Source organism: Mastigoproctus giganteus, chromosome 11 (genome assembly GCF_048544385.1).
Source record: "Mastigoproctus giganteus isolate SK-2022 chromosome 11, ASM4854438v1, whole genome shotgun sequence".
Classification (NCBI taxonomy): Eukaryota; Metazoa; Arthropoda; class Arachnida; order Uropygi; family Thelyphonidae; genus Mastigoproctus; species Mastigoproctus giganteus.
Window position 1 is genome coordinate 156,587,022 of NC_143585.1, and position 20,433 is coordinate 156,607,454.

Below are 20,433 nucleotides of genomic sequence, written 5' to 3' on the forward strand. Positions count from 1 at the left end.
TGTGGTGCCTGGAATATGTACACATGTGGGATACCTATCAATGAAGAGAATGAGATTATTGTCAACTAGGAATTTTTAAATCAGTTAACCTATAATATTTTCCCCACAAAATGTAATGGCTGTTGAAATCTCCTAAAATACAGTAAAGTGTTGGTAATTGTGTTGCAAGATTGTTGAGATTGTTATAGTGTTTGCCATAATTGGGCAGCATATATAAAGAACATATCATGATGTAAATCCCTACAGCAATCTAGAGGGTAACAGCCCATGCCTATAGGGCCTGTTGAGTGGCACCTGATTGATGAGAATTGCAACTGCAATCCTCATCAATCAGGTGCCACTCATGAGTAGTATTTTGCTGGATTCTGTCTTCTAAAGACAGTAAATTTGTGCACACTTCGGATGTCGGTTGGTTTTTTTTAATGTCTCCTTTAGACTTAAAGATAATGGTACATACTCAGATATGAGGTCATGGACATTTCTGATGTTGGCATCGAACCACAGCAATTCCAGTGAATTTGTATATACCTCTTTTGTTTACTTCTTATTATGCCTTTGGATTATTTCTGAAGGGTTGAAGTCTAATTTTTGTCTCTGTTCCCTAAATGGATGTCAGATGAACTGATGAGGCTTGTGGCAGAGAATAAAAATGCATTGGATGCATATAAATTATCAGCTGATACAGAAACTTACAGTTGATACAAACTAGTCTGCAATTAAGTCACAAAGGAGGATAGGCAAGCCAATTTACAAAAAGTAAATTGAAGCAGATTACAGAAAATCAAAGAATGCCAAAAAGAGCAGCAAAGGACTTCATTACTTATATTAACAGTAGAAAGAAGTGGTTAATCACGTTGGTCAACTCTATGTTGATGGTTTAACTGTTAATGATCCTGCTCACATTGCTGAAGGGTGAATAGACATTTTTCATCTAAAGTCACACATGAGGAATTCTTTAGGTAGGGGGAAGCCAGAAGTTTATTAAACTCTAACAGTTAGCTGAATGATTCTGTGATAAATAAGAGAAAAATAGAAGAGAAATTGTTAAAGTTAAATGTAAAAAAGGCAACTGGGATCTATCCAATTATATTAAGGGAGATAGAAAATGAGGGAAGCAAACCTTAGCCATAATTATAAGAGCACCTTCAGATTCAGGGGAGTTCGCTATGGACTGGAGATGTGCGAATGTATCCCTCATTTCAAAGAAGATCGAACGGTGACATGAGTAATGACAGATGTGTAAGATGATGAGTAATTACAGATGTGTAAGAACTTCTGTACCAGGAAAAATAATGGAGTCATTGATTAAACATGTAAGGCAAGACCACCTAGACAAGAGAGCAGTTATACTTCCATCAAACATGGGTTTTTAAATTAGAGATCTGCTCTTATTAATTTTATCGGATATCATGAAGCAGTGAGAAAGGAAATGGATGAAAAAAATAATTTTGATATCATATACTTGGATTTCAAGAAAGCTTATGATACTGTTACAGAAAAGAAAAAAAAAAAGACTGCTGTACAAATTGGAGCAGTGAAGGAGTAAGGGAATGTTATTGCTAAGAATAAATGGATAGTCAAGTGGGAGGAAAAAGAGAATGGTTATCAATGGACACTGCTCTTAATGGACTAATGTTATTGGTGGAGTTCCACAGGGTTTGGTGTTGAGCTCGTTGTTTTTTTGTATTTACTAATGATATTGAAGAAGTATAACGGGCTTAATGTTTGCAGATGATACAAAGGTTGGCAGAGTGGTCAAATACAGTAATGCCAGTTTGCTGCTGCAACAACATCTAGAAAAATTAGATAGATTGGCTGGGAAATGGCAAGTGAAGTTTAACATTGACAAATGCAAGGTAATGCATATGATGTTGTTGTTTTCATCCGTTAAGTCACAGCCGACTTTCGGAGACTTTATGGGTGAGCTGCCTCCATGCTGTCCGGTCTTCAACAGCTTCTTTCAAGTTCTTCATGCACATGCCATTGTCGCTCTTGATAGTGTCAAGCCAGAATGTGCTTTGCCAACCTCATCTCCTTATTCTACTGACCTTTCCTAGCATTATTGATTTTTCCAATGAATTTGGATCACATTACGTGACAAAAATAGGTCAACTGTAGCTTGGTGATCTTGCTTTCCAATGATGTTTCTGGTTTGATGCAATCCAAAATCTCTATGTTCGTAAGTTTCGCTGTCCGTGGTATCCGAAGCAGCTTTCTCCAGCACCAGAACTCAAAAATATCAATATTTCTTCTGTCTGATTTTTAAATTGTCCAGCTTTCACACCCATAAGTTGTTATGGGAAACACTATAGCATTAATCATTCTGATCTTCATTGTAAGGCTGACATCTTTGACTTTCCAGATCTTTTTCATGCTTATCTGTAACCAAGATAAGCACTGTAACCAAGCAAAATTCTTTTAATTTCAGGGCCAGATTCACTCGGTCAATCTTAGATCCAAGAGAGATGAGTTCCCGAACAGATTCAACCTCTTCATTGTTAATTTTAACTTCTCCAGCCCCAGCTGTTGTCATAATTTTTGTTTTCTTGATGTTAAGCTGCAGTCCTGCTTTTTTCACTCTCATCTTTAACCATTAAAATCATTTGTGTTAGATCTTCCTCATTTTCTGCAAGCAGAGTTGTATCATCTCTGCTTGCAGAAAATCGAAATTAAATTATTGATGTTTCTGCAACCAATTTTCACTCCAATTTTTGACTCATCCAAGTACAATTTCTTCATAACCTCAGTATACAAATTAAATACAAATGAGGATAAGATACAGCCACGTCACACACCTTTTCTGATTTCAAAACAGTCTGTATCTCCAAATGTTGTTCTGACAGTTGCTTCTTGGTTGTTGTTCAATGATCTTATTAGCTCAACCAAGTGTGCTGGCACCCCCCAATTCTATCAAAGAATTCCACAATTTTTTATGTTCAACACAAAAGTTTTGGAATAGTCAATGAAGCACATGTATACATCATTCTGAAATCCATGGACTTTTTCCATGATCCAATGGATGTTTGCAATTCGATCATGAGTGCCTCTTCCTTTGAGGAAACCAGCTTAAACAAAAGAAGAGGCACTTGTGATCTGTATATGGGTAATAATAATTCCAGAACTTATCCAAATATGTGGTACTATACTCAGGGTAGTAGAAAATGAAAAGGATCTGGGAGTAATGGTGCAGTCTGATTTGAAGTGCTCTGAGCAGTGCACACAGGCTGCTTCAGCAGCTAATGGGATTTTGTCAATGATGTACAGGAGTTCTGTTAGCAAGGATAAGGAAGTGATTATGCCATTGTATAAGGCAATGGTCAGGCCACCTCTTGAGCACTGCATACAGGTCTTACGTCTCATTTTAGAAAGAATGTAGAGCTGCTGGAACATGTACAGAGCAGTACCACGAGATCGTTGAGAGGAAGAAAGGGGTGCACTTACCAAGGAAGGCTTGGTAAGTGCACCCCTAGATTAAATTTTCTGCAAATTGCAGTTTCTGGAGACTAAGCACCTGCGAGATGATCTGACTGAGGTGTTTACGACTTTGGAATGGCTTCAGAAAACTAAGTGTTGATGGATTGTTCCTCTTGCTCAGACTATGCACATGAGTAGGCATAAATTCAAATTGAGGAAGGACAATTTCAGAATAGTTGTGCAGAAGTTTGATTTAAGTCAACAGGTGGTTGATTGTTGGAACAATCTACCTTCTTTTGTGAAAGTGGGAAGTTGGAATAAATTCACAGAAGAACCAAGCAGCAAACTATTGGAGGGGATGGATAGGTGAAATGGAATGCCCCCCAGCTGATGCTGGATAAGGTTTAAAGCAGTTTCTCATTTTTTTGGGCGAGAAACTCTGGGGTGAATGATGTTCTTGCAGAGATTTTTGTTTCTTCGAGAGTATTCACAACTATAGTTGGATCTGAAATTGCACATCCACTGTACTGTAGGATTACTTGAAGGGCACGGTAGATGTTTTTCTTTCTTTTTGTAGATCTTACCCCAAACTATTTGTGAGCTGGCAGCCTGTGTTGTGGTTGAGATAAAATGGATCCACCATTCCTTTTGTCTATGATGTTAGATCTAACCTGTTTTGGCACATGCATGTTTAAAGGATATTAAATTTTCTGTGGTGGGACATCATCAGAACATCCCCCAAACCTCGCTCTGGGCTTTTGTTGAGCACCAAGTACCATTAATGTTTTAGGAATTGCAACTGCTGTACAAAAAAGAGCCTTCTGTAATGTATGTCACTGCATCATTGACAGCCTCCTGTTTGACTTGTTAGGCCAGACTTGATTTACAAGATTTTCTCTCATCAAAGATAGTTATCACAGTGAACTGATCTCTCTCACAGGTACTGTTTTCAACCTGCTGTTGTTGTTGTTATTATTCGGTTTAACGACACAAGGGCTACTAAGGCCAAATTGTGTCTGTTCATCATTAATTCACACAAAGCATATCGGTTATATTATATGCTTCTGTACAAGCCAATATGTTTTAGATATAATAAAATTTCTTCAATATTTGCTTCATTTCCTAAGAAATTAGATAAATCAGGTGATATAGTCAATGTGGAGAGTGACTGAAAAGTGTTTGACCAGATGGTTGAATGTAAGGGACAGTCAACCAGAAAATGACAGACCATAAGTTGCATCTGACAGGATGAGCACTGTGGTGGGTTTTCTCCCAATAATAGAAAGAGATGATTATGATGAGTGTGTCAAATTCTGAGTCTTGTCAGTACCACTTCCTCTCGTCTGTTTCATCGGAAGCCAGAGAGCCACAGCTTTGGATCTTCTTTTATCTGGTAAAGTTTCTTGTTGGTGTCACTTTTCTAATTCTGTGACCATTTATCATAGCATGCTTTGCATATGACAGACTTATAGTCAGAGTAAGGAACCTGAAAATGTTATGAGAGAGCGGGTTGAAGATGTTTAGCAGCAAAGTCAGCACTTTCATTTCCTGGAATGCTTGAATGGTCAGGGATCCAGCAAAAACTGATTGTACATACTGCAAGAAAATAGCTGGGAATGAATCTGTTTCAATGTAGGATGAGAAGAAGTGAAATTCTTCCTTAGGGCAGAGACAGCACTTAGGGAGTCGTCTGTGTAAATTATGGCAGATGAGATGGAAAGCTCAATAATCTTATTAAGCGCTAAATTAATTGCACACAATTCAGCTGTGAAGGCGCTGCAAGCTAGCGGTAGTGTGAATGAAATTGTACATAAAGGAAAAACTGCCGCAGCACCTACCATACTATCAGTTTTGGAACCATCTGTATAAATTTTACAGGCATGGCTGTTCATAGTAGCATGAGCTGAATATAACTGTCTGATATTGTAAGGAGGTATAATATTTTTCCCCCACTGGAAGAAGTGTATATCTTGAGAGACAGACATATCTCCAAGGTGGAACAGGTGGAGTTGTGTTTTGAAAAATTTCATTTAATTTGACATTCCAACTGCGAACAAGCTTTTTGATCCTGAGCAAGGCAGGTCTATTTTCACTTAGCTTGCTCTCATAGAAGGTTTCCCACCGCGTATTATAAAGATACTCCCAACTTGGTCGATGGCAGACTCTGGATCTTAGCAGCATAGTGAAGCAGTAGTGTTTTATTACACAGGTGTAATGGGGGGGGGTCATGCACTTCAATATAAAGACTTTGGATCAGAACTCCAGAAAGCTCCTAGTGCAGTCCTCATAGCACTGTGATGGATCACATTTAGCCATTTTAAAGTGGTGTTCTGGGCAGAGTCATACACTGGACAACCATAATCTAGCCATGAATGGATTAAGCTTTTATAAAGAGCTTTTATAAAGTATATCGATCAGCTCCCCATGACATCAATGAGACAGATCGAAGTATATTCAAATCTTCATACAAGAAGTTCTCAAATAAGTGATGTGGGCTTGGAAATTTAGTTTGCTGTCTAATATTAGTCTAAGAAATCGGTATTAACAAGCGGGATTTGAGTATTGTTTTTTTGTAGTTCAGGTTCAGGATGGAGAGCTCGCTTCTAGCAAAGGTGAGTGACAGTGCATTTCTCTTCTCAGAGTGTGTAACTGTTCCGTGAGGTCGAGGATTCTATTTTGGTTATGGCAAGTTGTAGCTGCCATTCGATGGTATTCATACTTTGAGATTGACATGAAATAATAAGATCATCTACATACATATAAGTTTTAACAGTTTTTTTGGATATCTGGTGTCATGTTGCTAACTTGGATTGAAAACAGTGTTGGACTAAGTATTGATCCTGTGGAACTCCCTCTTCCTGAATGTGAGATGTAGAGAGTATGTTTTTATATCAGACCTGAAAAGAACGCAATTGCAGGAAATTGAATTATTTCTGGCAAATGGCCCCAAAGCCCCAGATGGTAAAGGTTCCTAATAATACCATGACGCCATGTAGTATCAAATGCCTTTTCAAGATCTAAATTTTCCATGAACAGCTGTTATTTTATGACAAAGACATTACGGATATGAGGTTTGGCTTTAATGAGCACATCTAGAGTTGATCTATTCTTCCGAAAACCATACTGTTGTTCTGGAAGGAGATTCTCTGACTCCAGGATGTAAGTGAGTCTAGTATGAACCATCCTCTCAAAAATTTTTCCCATGCAGTTCGTAAGAGATATTGGCCTGTAATTTTCAACACAGAAAGGATCTTTTCCTGGTTTTGGTAAGGCAATAATTAATGACTGGCGTCAGGAAGAAGGAAAGGCATTTTCAAAAAAGATCTCATTATAAAAAATTAATAGGGATCTCAAGTCTTCTTCAAGTAAATTCTTTAGTATAACATAATGAACACCATCTGGACCTGTTGCATTATTGGAAAATCTGTTTAATGATTCTGAAGTTCTATTAATGTTGTATGGGAATGAGCAGTGCGTAAAGAAGTTGATTGTATATAGATAGTATGAATCAGAGCTGTAATACTCAATATGTTCTACGTTGATAATAATATTAGTAAATTAATAAGAGGAGTTTACCTCAATATAGTACGTGGAACACTTCCGTATGATACCCTCCAGAAATTAAAACGGAAAAAACGAAAAAATCGACAACTTACCGGTCCATTAAAGTAAAATATAAATAATTAAAGTAAAATATAAATAATTAAATAATCAATTTAACACAATTCAAAATCAATTCAAAACAATTAAAATTCAAATTAACGCAATTAAAAGAATAACGAAGATATTCAAAACGATCTTCCTTCCTGAAGCTGACAATGCTTTTCGACCGACTGTCGTGATCACAGGAATGAAAATCACCGAATCAGGCAAAACCTGCAACTTAAATAGTGATTATGTGTCTTCGCGCATGCGCGTAAAGGTCCACGCATCGGAGATCAAATATGGCCGCCGAACATTAACAGAATTCTCGTGTAATTTAATTTCAATGGTTTCTGCAATTAATAGTCGCGTATAATTACGTTGAACGTTAAGTATTTTGGCCTCGTTAAATAAAAAAGTATGTTTTTCGTTAATGGCATGAAAGGCTAATTCTGACGCTGCTGAACGAGAAGCACGAACTGAGGCTTCGTGTTGATTTACACGAATATTAAGAGAAAACCGCATCGAACCCTGATAAGACGAGTCGCAATCACCGCAAGAAATGTTGTATACTAGATCATTAATTTGTGTTGCGAACGCGGAAAGAACCGAGCGATTGTTCAGTATAGTGTGTAATTTCCGTATAGGCCTAGCTATAATTTTAAATTCGGTATCTTTAAAGAATCTGTTAAGCTGTTTGTGCCACTGTTCAACGTATGGGACAGAAATAAAGTATTTTTTGATATTACTATTGTTGATTGGTGCAGTATTTTGTATCCTATCCTTAGCTTGTACCCTAATTCGATTTATTGTGTTAATGGGATAACCCCTGTTCAAGAATCTGCTAGTTAATATATGTATTTCTGAGTCCAAAGCAGAATCCGTCGTTGAATATTTATAGGCATTTAGAAATTGATTAAAGATAATCGATCTTTTGTAGGTGAACGGGTGGTAGCTATTATAATGTAGAAGCATACCGGTGTTTGTGGGTTTTCGATAGATGCTAAATTGTATTTTGTTCGAGTCCCGGGTAAGCGTGAAATTTAGAAAGTTTAATGATTTAGTATCCGTATCTTCCCTTTCCAATGTAAATTTGAGTCTAGAATGAATATTATTAAACGAATATAAAATGTCTTGGATAGTACTACTATCGGTAATAACTAGAACATCGTCTAAATACCTCCCATAGTATGTGATACGGGGACGAAAAGGTGTCAAATGTATCTGCTCAATCGTTGAGAGATAGATCTCTGACATTAAGCCACTCAGGCTCAAACCCATTGGTAATCCAAAAATTTGTTTGTACACCTTGTCTCGAAAGGTGATGTAGTTAGCCTCAACTAATAGTTTAATTAAGTGAAAAATTTCCTTAATAGGCAGCTTCGTATAATTAGTCGGTGTCGAGTTTTTATTTAACATATCCCAAATAATATCTAATGTGTATTCAACGTTTACATTCGTATATAATGATGTAACATCTAATGAGAATAAATTGTCATTGTCGCCGAGTCTACAGTCTTTAAGATTATTAAATAATGTATCATAATTCTTAATCCCAAATTGTATAACCTGTCTAAAAGGTTTTATAATGTTATATACATATGTGGCTAAGGCTGAAAATGCCGAGTTCCTGTAGGAAACAATAGGTCGAATCGGAAATCCAGGCTTGTGTAATTTTACCTGACCAAAAAGTGCAGGAATATTGTATGTTCTGGACTTCAATTCCTTCAACTGAACCATAGTAATGTAGTCGTTTTTACGATATGTGGTTAACGTTTTATTGTATTGATTTACCAAATTGGTAAACAGTGTCGGGTCCACTTCACGATAAGTGGAGGTATCAGACACAACTGAATCTAACTTATTAATATAATCATGTTTATCTAGTATTACCACTGTGTCTCCTTTATCTGCCCTCTGTATAATAATGTCCTTATTTTCTCGAAGTTCTCGTAAAGCTGAACTGTCATGTGTATTCAATTTAGGAAGTCGCGTTTCTTTTATGTTATTCACTACTTGGTTAACTTGTTGAATAAATACATCTTTTTGTGGAACACTACGAAGTCCAAATTCAATATCAATTACGCATTGTTTTTTTGGCAGCTTTCGAGGTGGTAAATTATAATTTAATCCTTTGGATAAAAGTGAAATCTGGTCCTGCGATAGTGTACACGAGGAAAGATTTGTAACCTGTTGATATGTCGGTTCGTTGGATACTGGGTGAGGGGGTGTTCGTGAACTAGCCGACATATTCTGTGGTAGTGCGTTATGTGTCTGTGGGGGGGATGTCACCCAACTCGTGTGAACTTGGTCGCAAGCTCGCGACAATGTGTTAGAATTCGCATGAACGTGTCTTGAACTATTCGATAATGTTTGCAACTTATTAACGTGTCTGTTTTTTATCTCTGAGGCTTGTGCTTCCCGTCGCAAATCTATGGAGGTCTTCAATACAGACCAATCGTTCGGATGTAGATAATTTTTTAATTTATCGCGAAGCTTCCTAACCTGGGAAAGGTATTTTTGTTTATCCGAATATCGAGATTTTAAGGCAAGCTTAACAATATTACGTGATGTCGCCAGTGATAGTTGTTTTATGCCTGAAATTTTTTGATTTAAATTCACCCTGGCAAACTTCGGAACGATGTTGTTTTGAAGGCAATATTTTAGGAAAGAAATATGGTAACTTTGGGCCGAGTACCTTAGTGTAGATTTAATGTAATTTTGTACCAAGCCATTCAAAAAATCTCCCATAATTGTGTGTATCGATTGTATACTACTGGAGAGACAGGAAGTGAGTGGAATAGTCAATAAGAGTTTGGAAATTAATTAGATAGTATGAATCAGAGCTGTAATACTCAATATGTTCTACGTTGATAATAATATTAGTAAATTAATAAGAGGAGTTTACCTCAATATAGTACGTGGAACACTTCCGTACGGAAGTGTTCCACGTACTATATTGAGGTAAACTCCTCTTATTAATTTACTAAGAAGTTGATTTTATACCGTTCTGCACTTGCTTTGATATTCTGGAAGGTGGACGCATAGGAGGCAGAAGCAGAGATTTTAGCAAATGATTCTGCTAGTGCATTGGCAACTTTTTCAGCTGTAGAACAGGTCTTTCCCTTTCCAATGAAGTATTGGAGAGGGCACTCGAAAGAATTTTCCATTTAGCAGATGATTCATGTATCCGTGTCTTTGGTGATGGTTGAGGCAAAAGCAATCCACAAATCTTGTTTTGCTTTCTGCCTAACTTGTCTAGCTTTTGCTTTGAGTCTTTTATAAGCAATTAGGTTACTAGTGGTGGGATACTTGCGGAAATTATTCCAAGCACGGTTTTTTTCCCGTTTGGCAATTAAATAATCTGTATTCCAACAGTGATTTCTGTGTTTGCGATAAAGCATGGATTTTGGAATAGAAGCATTAGCTGCAGTCAGAATCTGATTGGTTTAGTATTTACTTCATCAATATATTGTCTTTGAACATAAAATCTATCTAAGAGTATTTGGGCAGAATAGCCACCCCAGTTTGCCTTTTTAAACTGCCAACTGGACCACTGAACAGGATTGGGAGTTACTCCTGTTTGTAGTGAACAAATAATTGGAAAGTGGTCACTGTTAAAGGGATCAGTTAATACCGAATATGCCATGATTGGAAAGATGGATCGCGAACAAATTGTCAAGTCTATTGCAGAAGCAGATCCTGTTGGTAGGTGGATGTAGATAAGCGATCCAGAATTTAATAAATTAAGATCATTATTATTCATGAATTCCTCCATAATTTTGCCTCTTCTATCCATTGTTGCAGACTCCCACAGTGAATGGTGTTCATTAAAATCACTAAAAGAACAAAAATTGGGGTTGGGAGTTTTGAAATCAGGTTGTCAAGTTCAGAATTCAGAAGTGATAGAGATGGTGAAATATAGATGGTAACAATGGTAACTGAAATACCAACTACAATACGTGCTGCCACAGCTTCTAGATTGGTTCTCAATTGGATCAGCCTAGATGGAATATCAGAGTTAACAAGAATAGCTACTTTGCCACGAGCAGGAGACTTTGAACTCTTATCTCATCTGTATATCACATAATTTGAGAATTTTGGTGAAACTTGGGGTGACAAAATGTTTTCTCTAGACATACACCTTTGGGATTGAATTGGGCTAGTAAATCCCTTAAGTCATCAGAATGACTGCTTAGTCCTCTGCAATTTCATTGTATGATGTTATGCATTGTTTAGATTTAGCTGAGGATGATTCATCTGACTGTTTTTTTTTTTTTTTCGTGGGACATTTTTTCCGGTCTTTTTTTGGGAATGGGGGCATCCAATATTCATGGTGTCATCTGCATGGAGTTCTAGAATGGGTTCCTTGTTACCTAGCAGCTCATCTACATCCATACTGTTGGTAGATGATGTCATTTTTTTAGAGACTGAGTCAGATTTCAATTGTTCTTTTTCAACTGGGACCAATGGTAACTGAGTAGGAATGCTGATTGGAGTATTTGTGGCTAGACTAGTTTTTTTTGGAGGATTATTTCTTTAGAGGTTGAAAGTGTAGATTTAAGCCAATTCGCTAGAGAGGTGTTAGGCAGAACTGATACATCTGTTTGAGCTACAGTAGAAACAAAGTTTCGAGTGTGAGCTGCATAGGAATGACTACTAGGCATGGTCAACATAACTTGTCTACGTGCCTCAGGAAACGTCACTTTATTTTTTATTTTGTATTTTCTTTCCTGTTATGCATAGTGCACAAGTTTTGGAAAAGGCTGGATGGCTTCCTTTGCAGTTTGGACAAACAGGGGTTTTCACTGAGCAATCTGTCTGAGTGTGCTCTTTAGATCCACAGAGGGGGACATATTGCTTCCCCTTGACAAGCCTGCTGGGAATGACAGTATTTCTGACGTTTAAAGCACCACAGAGGATTCAGAATGTAAGGTCGAATCCAACAGTTCAAATAACCACCTTTAATTGAGGATGGTAAGTCTGGAGTGCTAAATGTCAGAATAATGGATCTAGTTGGAGTAACAATTCCATCCTTTTTCGTCATGATCCGTTTCACATTTATTATTTTCTGACTGCTCAGTTCTTGGAGTACTTCGGAGACTGTAATTAGATCCCACTCTCTGATAACACCTTTTGATGAATTTAATGTTTTGTGGGGAGTAACTGATATTGCCAACCCACCAAATGTTCTTTTTAACTTCTGTTCCAGTTAAAATAATGGAGTCACTGGTTAAAGATGCATTGCAGGATCATCTAGACAAGACTGCAGCAATAATTCAGACACAGCATGTGTTTGTTAATTGAAAGTCTTGTCTGACAAATTTGATAGGATATTATGATGTGGTTACAAAGGAACTGGATGCAAAAAATAATTTTGATATCATATATTTGGATTTCAGGAAAGCTTTTGACACTGTTGCGCATGGAAGACTATTGTACAAATTGGAGCAGAATGGTATTAAGGGTAAGTTGCTACAATGGATAAAAGGATGGTTAAGTGGGAGAAGACAGAGGGTGGTAATCAATGGGTGCTGCTCTTTGTGGACTAATGTTATTAGTGGAGTCCCACAGGGTTCGGTGTTGGGTCCACTCTTGTTTTGTACCTTCATCAATGATATTGATGAAGGTACATCAGGCTTACTGTCGAAGTTTGCAGATGATACAAAGGTTGGCAGGTGATACAAAGATGTACCAAAGATGTTGGCAGATGATACAAATCGACAGTAAGCCTGATGTACCTTCATCAATGATATTGATGAAGGTACATCAGGCTTACTGTCGAAGTTTGCAGATGATACAAAGGTTGGCAGGGTTGTTAATGACAGTAATGGCAGTGTGCTACTGCAACAGGATCTAGATAATTTTGGGCAGATGAGCTGAGAAGTGGCAACTGAAGTTTAACCTTGACAAATGCAAAGTACTGCATATAGGTAGAAGTAACCCCAGAGAAACGTACCAGGTGTGTGGTACTACACTTCAGGTGGTAGAAAATGAAAAAGACCTGGGAGTAATTGTGCATTCAGATACAAAGTTTTCTGAGCAATACAGACAGGTTTGTTATTTGTTATTTGGTTTTTAGGAGCATTAGCAACTAAGGCCATATTGCTCCAGGGATATGCATTCCCTGACCTTTCCGCATCCTCTGTATTTGGTGGTCACGGGCTCGAACCCCAGTCTATGCGATAATTATCCTATTGTATAATGGACTGGGTTGGCCGTATTATACCGGTCCAGAAAAAGGAAGGAAGTTATGTTGGAACAGATGCAGAGAAGGGCAACTAGATTAATAAGGAAAACAAAAAGGGTACTCTTACCAAGAGTTACCCTTACCAAAAAGGCTTCAATTCTGTAAACTGCGTCATGTGGAAACTGGGCAGTTGGGAGGAGAAGATCTGATTGAGGTGTTTAAGAGATTGAGGTCTAATCAAGAAGCATGTGTTACGCACTGCTGCTCCTGCCCACCTGGCTGCGAAGGCACCAATTTAGACAGGCTACCAGGGCAGGTCATGGAGTTTTGTCAATGATATACAGGAATTTTAATAGCAGGGAAAAGGAGGTGATTGTTCCTCTGTATAAGGTAATGGTCAGGCCACGCCCTGAGTATTGCATACATGTCTGGAGGCCTCATTTTAGGAAGGATGTAGATTTTCTTGAGCGTGTACAGAGAAAGGTAACAAGATTGGTGAGGGGAATGAAGGGATCCTCTTACCAAGAGAGGTTTATGTTCTGCAAACTGCAGCGGCTGGAGATTAGGCACCTGCACGGTGATCTGATTGAGGTGTTTAAGAGATTGAGGCATATAAGGCCTTGAATGGGTTGAGCATGCTGAATTCTAATGGGATTCTTCCACTTGTTCACACTACAAACCTAAGGGGGCATAAATTCAAATTGAGGAAAGACAGATGTAGAATAGATGTGCAAAAATTTGCCTTTAGTTAGCGGGTGGTTAATCGCTGGAACAAACTTCCATCTGTCGTTGTAGAAGTTGATAGGTTAAATAAATTTAAGGAGGAACTGGACAAACATTTAGAGGGAATTGTTTAATAAATTTTTTTTTTGGTTGATGCTGCATAAGCTCATACAGTTGCTTTCTTGCATCACATGCCACTACTACTATTACATTCTGCTTCTCTTCGTAGTCTCTTAGGTTGACTTGAGTCATGGTCAAAGTTAGAAGGTTCTGCTCTTGAGCTCGAAGGCTCTGAGTTTGGATAATTATTTTTATCCATGGTGGCTTCTTTTGGCCCTTGTGATTTCTCTTTACCACCCAGGTTACCGGTCCCACCACGGGAAGGAAGAAAAAACAGTGCAGCTTTGTAGCCAAATGTAGAAGTTAGTACAGTTAGTAAGGTACTAAATTAAAGAAAAAGGTGCTCTCCTTCTTCTGGGATCTCTTCTTATTTTTTTTAAGAATGTAGAGCTACTTAACAGAAAGTTTTAATAAGTGCGAGAGAAAACAAAGGAAAACTCAGTCACTTTTGAAAAAGACAATGTATAAATGCACAAGAATCACTTGACCATGAAAATGCTTGGTACGCAGGGCCTTTCAATCTGCTATGCTATGTAAACAAAGGTAGGAAGGAGGGTGAGCAGACAGAAATACCAGTGGCAGAAATGTACAAGTAAGCAAGTGAAAAAAAAAAAAAGGTGTTATTTCCTACATTTAGAAGGGAGAATTCGTTAATTTTGAACATGAGCTCTATTGTTCAGTCCCACACATTAGTGTCTGCACTACCCTATAGGGTATTATGTCCACTGAGATCCGCTATGAGAAGAACAGAAGAGCACTTAATGAGATCACAGAGATCTCCCTGGGAGATTTCTGTCACAGATGTGGAAATTATACAGAACATTTTGTTAGGAGAAACCCCTACAAAAGGCAAATAGCAACTGCCTATATAGCAATTTTAAATTACTTGGAAAGGGGAAATATTTGACCACTAAGTTGTGGCAGCTGACTTGTCTTTATAGCTTAATAAAATACTAGCTTAATAAAATAGACATAACTGGCTCTTTGGTTGGTATGATGATTTCAGTTTGAGTCTTACAACCTTCTGAGCATATAGAGGCTTATTGCTATTTATAGGTTTCACCACATTTCTTGCCACTTGATATGACCAGTTCTGCATTAAGTCGTGTTACTTCTTTTTCTTACTTCTATCTGTGGCATGCTCATGAGTATGATACAGGTGGGTTTTGTAGCAGCTCATGATCTGATTTCATGGTCCTTTGCACCATACTGAGAGCATGCAATGCCACCATAACAGGCGTTTTGTGAAATTCCATATTTTTGGTAGTTAAAGCAACTTAGTGGTTTAAGAAAGAATGGTCCTTACTGGCAGGGCAAATACCCCTGCTCACTGTGATTGAATTAGAAGGGATTTGTATAACGAAAATATGGACAAGATTTCTAACAACAAGTGATGTGTGTGTGTGTGTGTGTGTGTGTGTGTGTGTGTGTGTGTGTGTGTGTGTGTGTGTGTGTGTGTGTGTGTGTGTGTGTGTGTGTGTGCGCGCGCGCGCGCGCGCGCGTGTGCATTGGCTGATGCAGTATTACTTTGCTTTCTTGCAGCATTTTCCACCAGTAATATTAACTCTAATCTATCCAATTATATTAAGGGAAGCAACAAAAGAGGTAAGCAAAACCTTTAGCCATGATTATGAGAGCATTCTTCGATTCAGAGAATGCCCTATAGAATAGAGATGCATGAATGCAATCCCAATTCACAAAGGAGGATCAAAGAGTGAAGTAACTACTACAGACCTATAAGCTTGACTTCTGTTCTAGAGAGAATAATGGAGTTGTTGATTAAAGAAGTAAAGGAGGAGTGTAGTCAGCATGGATTTCATAAGGGACAATCTTGTCTGACCAATATGAATGAATGCGTTGATGAAGCAGTAACAAAGGAACAGGGTGTAAAAACCAACTCTGACATCATGACTTAGATTTAAGTAAAGGCTATGAACACTGTTGCACATAAAATACTAATTTACAAATTGGAGTAGTGTGGCATTAGGGGTAAGTTACTGCTAAGGATAAAGGAGTGGTCAGGTGGGAGAAGACAGAGAGCATTTATCAATGGGCACTACTCTTGGACTAATGTTATTAGTGGAGTTTCCAAGAGTTCAGTGTTGGGGCTCATTGTTATTTTCAATACTTATTAGTGATACTCAGGAAGGCATATCAGACTTAATTTCTAAGTTTGCAGATGATACAAAGGTTGGCAGAGTGGTGTCATCAATCAAGGTGTTGCAGTAGATAAATGACAGTAATTAGGGTATGTTACTGAAAAAAGATTTAGAAAAATTAAGCAGGTGGACTGAGAAGTGGCAATTGAAGTTTAACATGGACAAATGCAAGGTGCTTTGTATGGTTAAAGTAATCCCAGAATAACATACCAACTGTGTGATACAACACTGAAAATAGTGAAGAATGAAAAAATAAATTGGGGTAAGATCTGAACAAAGGCAGGCTACGATGACATCTCATGGGTTTCATCAATAATTATATATAATAATTTTGCTGGCAGAGGTAAGGAGATAATTATCCCATTGTATAATGGACTGGGTTGGCCGTCCAGAAAAAGGAAGGAAGTTATGTTGGAACAGATGCAGAGAAGGGCAACTAGATTAATAAGGAAAACAAAAGGGTACTCTTACCAAGAGTTACCCTTACCAAAAAGGCTTCAATTCTGTAAACTGCGTCATCTGGAAACTGGGCAAATATTTAGATTATCAGGATACATGAATTAATTTTATTTTATTTATTTTTTTTTCAGTGCCTGGATTCCATGCCAACCATGGAGCCCAAAGGGATGCCCACTACCTGTAAATAAATAAATGTGCTCGGCAGTGGGACGCCAGAGCTACCTAAGCACCATACCACACTGCCGCCATCCTGAATCCTGTCCCTCAGACAATGAGGGTAGGGATACGATATTCACACATTTGACCCACAAGGGCAAACCCATTAGCCTACTAATTCTGGGTGTGCCAACCCAGGCCCACCATAGCAAAATCTGTGTGCTGAAGCTGGAGCCTCCCTCAATCACTAGGATTCCCCTTTCTAAGTTTCCAGAGGTTAAAGCTATGGCAACCACACTAGATACCTATAATGTTAGCCTGGTATAGACTGTGGGCATTGGATCCAGTGATGCTAATCTGTAGAAACAGCAACATCACTGGTAGGTCTTTATTAATGATGTATGGGTGCTCACATTAAAGAGTTAGTTCTTGGAAAAGATGGAGTCTTCCAACAAGGTTTGTGTCTTTGTTTCCAGGATATTCTTTTTTTTTTTGTAGTTGTCAGCGCATCGGCTTCTGTGGCCATAATGCACCTCCCAAGGTTTTTGCAGTACTTTGATCCAAGCCCAAGGCAGGATTCGAACCCGCAACCTTTGGTTTGCCAGGCAGGCACTTTACCCACTCGGCTCCAGGATATTCCCACACCCACAATTCATTACCAGTACTGATGGAAGAAACAAATTATGGGGCAACAGCAGCATGTTGATGAAGATTCTGACATGTGAGACCTTGCCCCTCTCTGTTATTACCAGTATCAGCAAGACATTCACTTGGCAGAAACACAGAGAATTCCCAAATATTGTGTTAAAATTGATATGTCCAATAAAAAAATGCCAATTTCACTAGCAACTTTGGAAAGTTAAATGATAATCAGTCCTAATCAGATCACAAGCAACTGAATCACTTGTTTTTAAAGATGAAAGGCAGTCAGCAAGAATCAGCTTTGTCGATGATGAACAAGCAGTTCTCTTTTAAACTTTGTGAACTTCTAAAAGGTCTTTAGATGACATTGCATTTCCTCTTTAATTTATTTTTATCATTTTGTGAGTTTCTGTTCAACTTTTCCTAATTTTAAAGAAAAATTGATGCAACTTCTGCTCAGAAAAATTACTAATGTAAAATGTGGCAAAACAGATAATACATCATCTATTCAATGTGTACTAGTTCACAATGCCTGCAGAGAGAGAGAGAGAGAGAGAGAGAGAGAGAGAGAGAGAGAGAGAGAGAGAGAGAGAGAGAGAGAGAGAGAGAGAGAGTAGAAAGGAATCACCAAGAAAGAGAAGAATGCTGATATCCAGCTCAGGCCCCTGGGTTTGCCAAGCCCATACTCACCAGATGTGAGCCCCTGGAGTACATCTCTATCAGATATGTTCTGTGTTACTAAACACATTACAAGTAAACTCACTGTGATATTGCAATTTCTGTATACAAAGTTAATTCCTGAACTTCATGATCACAATTGTGTATTCACAGCAGAAAACCTAAATAAAATACTCTTTAACAATATGAAATCTGGGATTAAAAAAAAAAGAAAGAAAGAAAATAATTTCAACTCTGTAAAACTGTAATGGCAAAAATACTCACATTTTCATCAATTGGACTGATACACTGGACTGTCTTGCCTTTAACTGAATTTGTGAAGCGATTATTAATAAATAGTTGGGTTGGAATTTTTACATCTATGTTATTAACATGCATTTTCACCTGGGGAAAAAATGAAAAAGATTTCATGCATTTTTCAAGAATAAATGAAGTTTGGTCCATCTGAAACTAAAAAGGAATTAAATTTGAAATATAATTACTTTTTAGTATAAGACTAAAGATTTATAAATTGCTGCAGACTGATGACACAACACACACACACGTACACACACATTATTATTATTAGATTAGATTAAATTATAACAAAATATGATAAAATTAATTCATATTCATATAAAAGAGTGACTGAAACATTGCATGATACAAGGGAGTTCATGATGAGAGCTTTGTTAGTTCAATTTGGTCCTGAAGTGACACAAGGCTCATGGGGTAGAATTTTTCTCGGCATGGCCTCTGTTTATTAACAGAAGGCCATTTTTATGCAGATGAAATAAACTTGAATAGCAGGAGTACAAAATTATTTACTATTAAGAAATATTAATTGATTCAGAAAATATTTAGTCAAAATATACGTTCAGAAAATGGTCTGGAGGGAATATGGAAAGAAACAGTTTAATGAGAGCCATAAGCAGAGATGTACTGTATCTTACAGTGCATTCTACAGCAACATACATAAAGTGGCACATTCTACAGCAACATGAAGTGGCATACAAATGGGAAGGGGGACTAAAGATTTATATATTGCAGCAGACTGATGGGAATAACAATTATATAGGAAATGTCAGAATTAAACAAATTCTTCTACACTAATTTAAGGAGTAGAACAATGGATGAATATGAAGTATTAGTTAGGTCATAATAAGAATATCAGAAACATGGTATCTAACCAATGTAAGCATAGCAAATGACTATCCAGGAAAATATAGTGGTGTATTTGCATTAGGCACACTAGGCATGTACATGAGACTAAAACTGTTAAAATACACACAACTTTGCAGCAGTAGGTATCCACAAAATCACAAGGCAATTTATGGTGCAATAAAGAGAGAGAGGACAAGTAAATCAGAATCTCTTCTCACAGGGGTTTTAAACTTTATTGATACTAACTGAAACTTGTGGGTTGGCTGATCACTCAATAGCAAAATAAAAAAATACATGGGCTCACTCATTTCCTTTGGCAAACAGAAATGAGTAAGTTGGGTATGTCCAGCATATATTCTGGCTAAAATAACCTTTTCCTTCTTCCTGTTCACTCATAAACATGATGATGATTTTCACTGCCCTAGTTTAGACTTGATATAACTTTATTATTTATTTTGATCCTGCAATTATTAGCCATTGTTACCTAAAAATTTGTTTGATATGAGAACCCCAGGGGCTCACATCTGGTGAGTACGGGCTTGGCACATCAAGGTTTCTGAGCTGGATATCATCATCATTCTTCTCTTTCTTGGTGACTCCTTTCCTTTCTCTCTCTCTCCCTCAGGGCAACTCGAAATTTTTTTTTTGCTGGTGCAGCATAAGCCTCAGGCATCCTGCACCATAAGGCTAATGATAATAATAAGTGGAAGAAGGCCATAAGAGAATTCAAAGGAATGGAACCCACAAAGACTCACTTGATACCGAAGAAGAAGAGGCTGAATAGAACCTTGTGGAGAGTCACAGATCACCTGAATCGGCACATAATACCACATTACCTCGAGAGCAATGGTGCAGCACCGGAGGCCACATATTGTGCTGCGGTAGCAGCCACAAGGATTAAAGGAAGAGAAGCAAGAAACCAGCAGCAGAAGAACTGAAAACAGAATGAACCACCGGCTTGGGAAAGAAGACTTCAGCAGAAGATAGAAGAATTAAGACAGCAATTGTGCAGCACTAAACGCCACGTATTGTGCTGTGGTAGCAGCCACAAGGATTAGCATTAGTAGAGGCATATGATGCAAGAAAGCAAGCTTATGCAGCATCAGC

General features: G+C 37.9%; 1 protein-coding gene across 3 annotated transcripts in view; it reads right to left on the reverse strand.

Annotated features, from left to right (window-relative positions):
• LOC150078525 (mitochondrial 10-formyltetrahydrofolate dehydrogenase) overlaps nt 1–20,433 on the reverse strand; it is a 910,691-nt gene that overhangs the window by 450,326 nt on the left and 439,932 nt on the right. For all 3 annotated transcript variants that reach the window (XM_090385282.1, XM_090385283.1, XM_090385284.1), the window contains one exon: nt 18,448–18,567. In XM_090385282.1, coding sequence (XP_090241408.1) covers nt 18,448–18,567 — 120 coding nt within the window. The remainder of the gene's footprint in view (nt 1–18,447; nt 18,568–20,433) is intronic.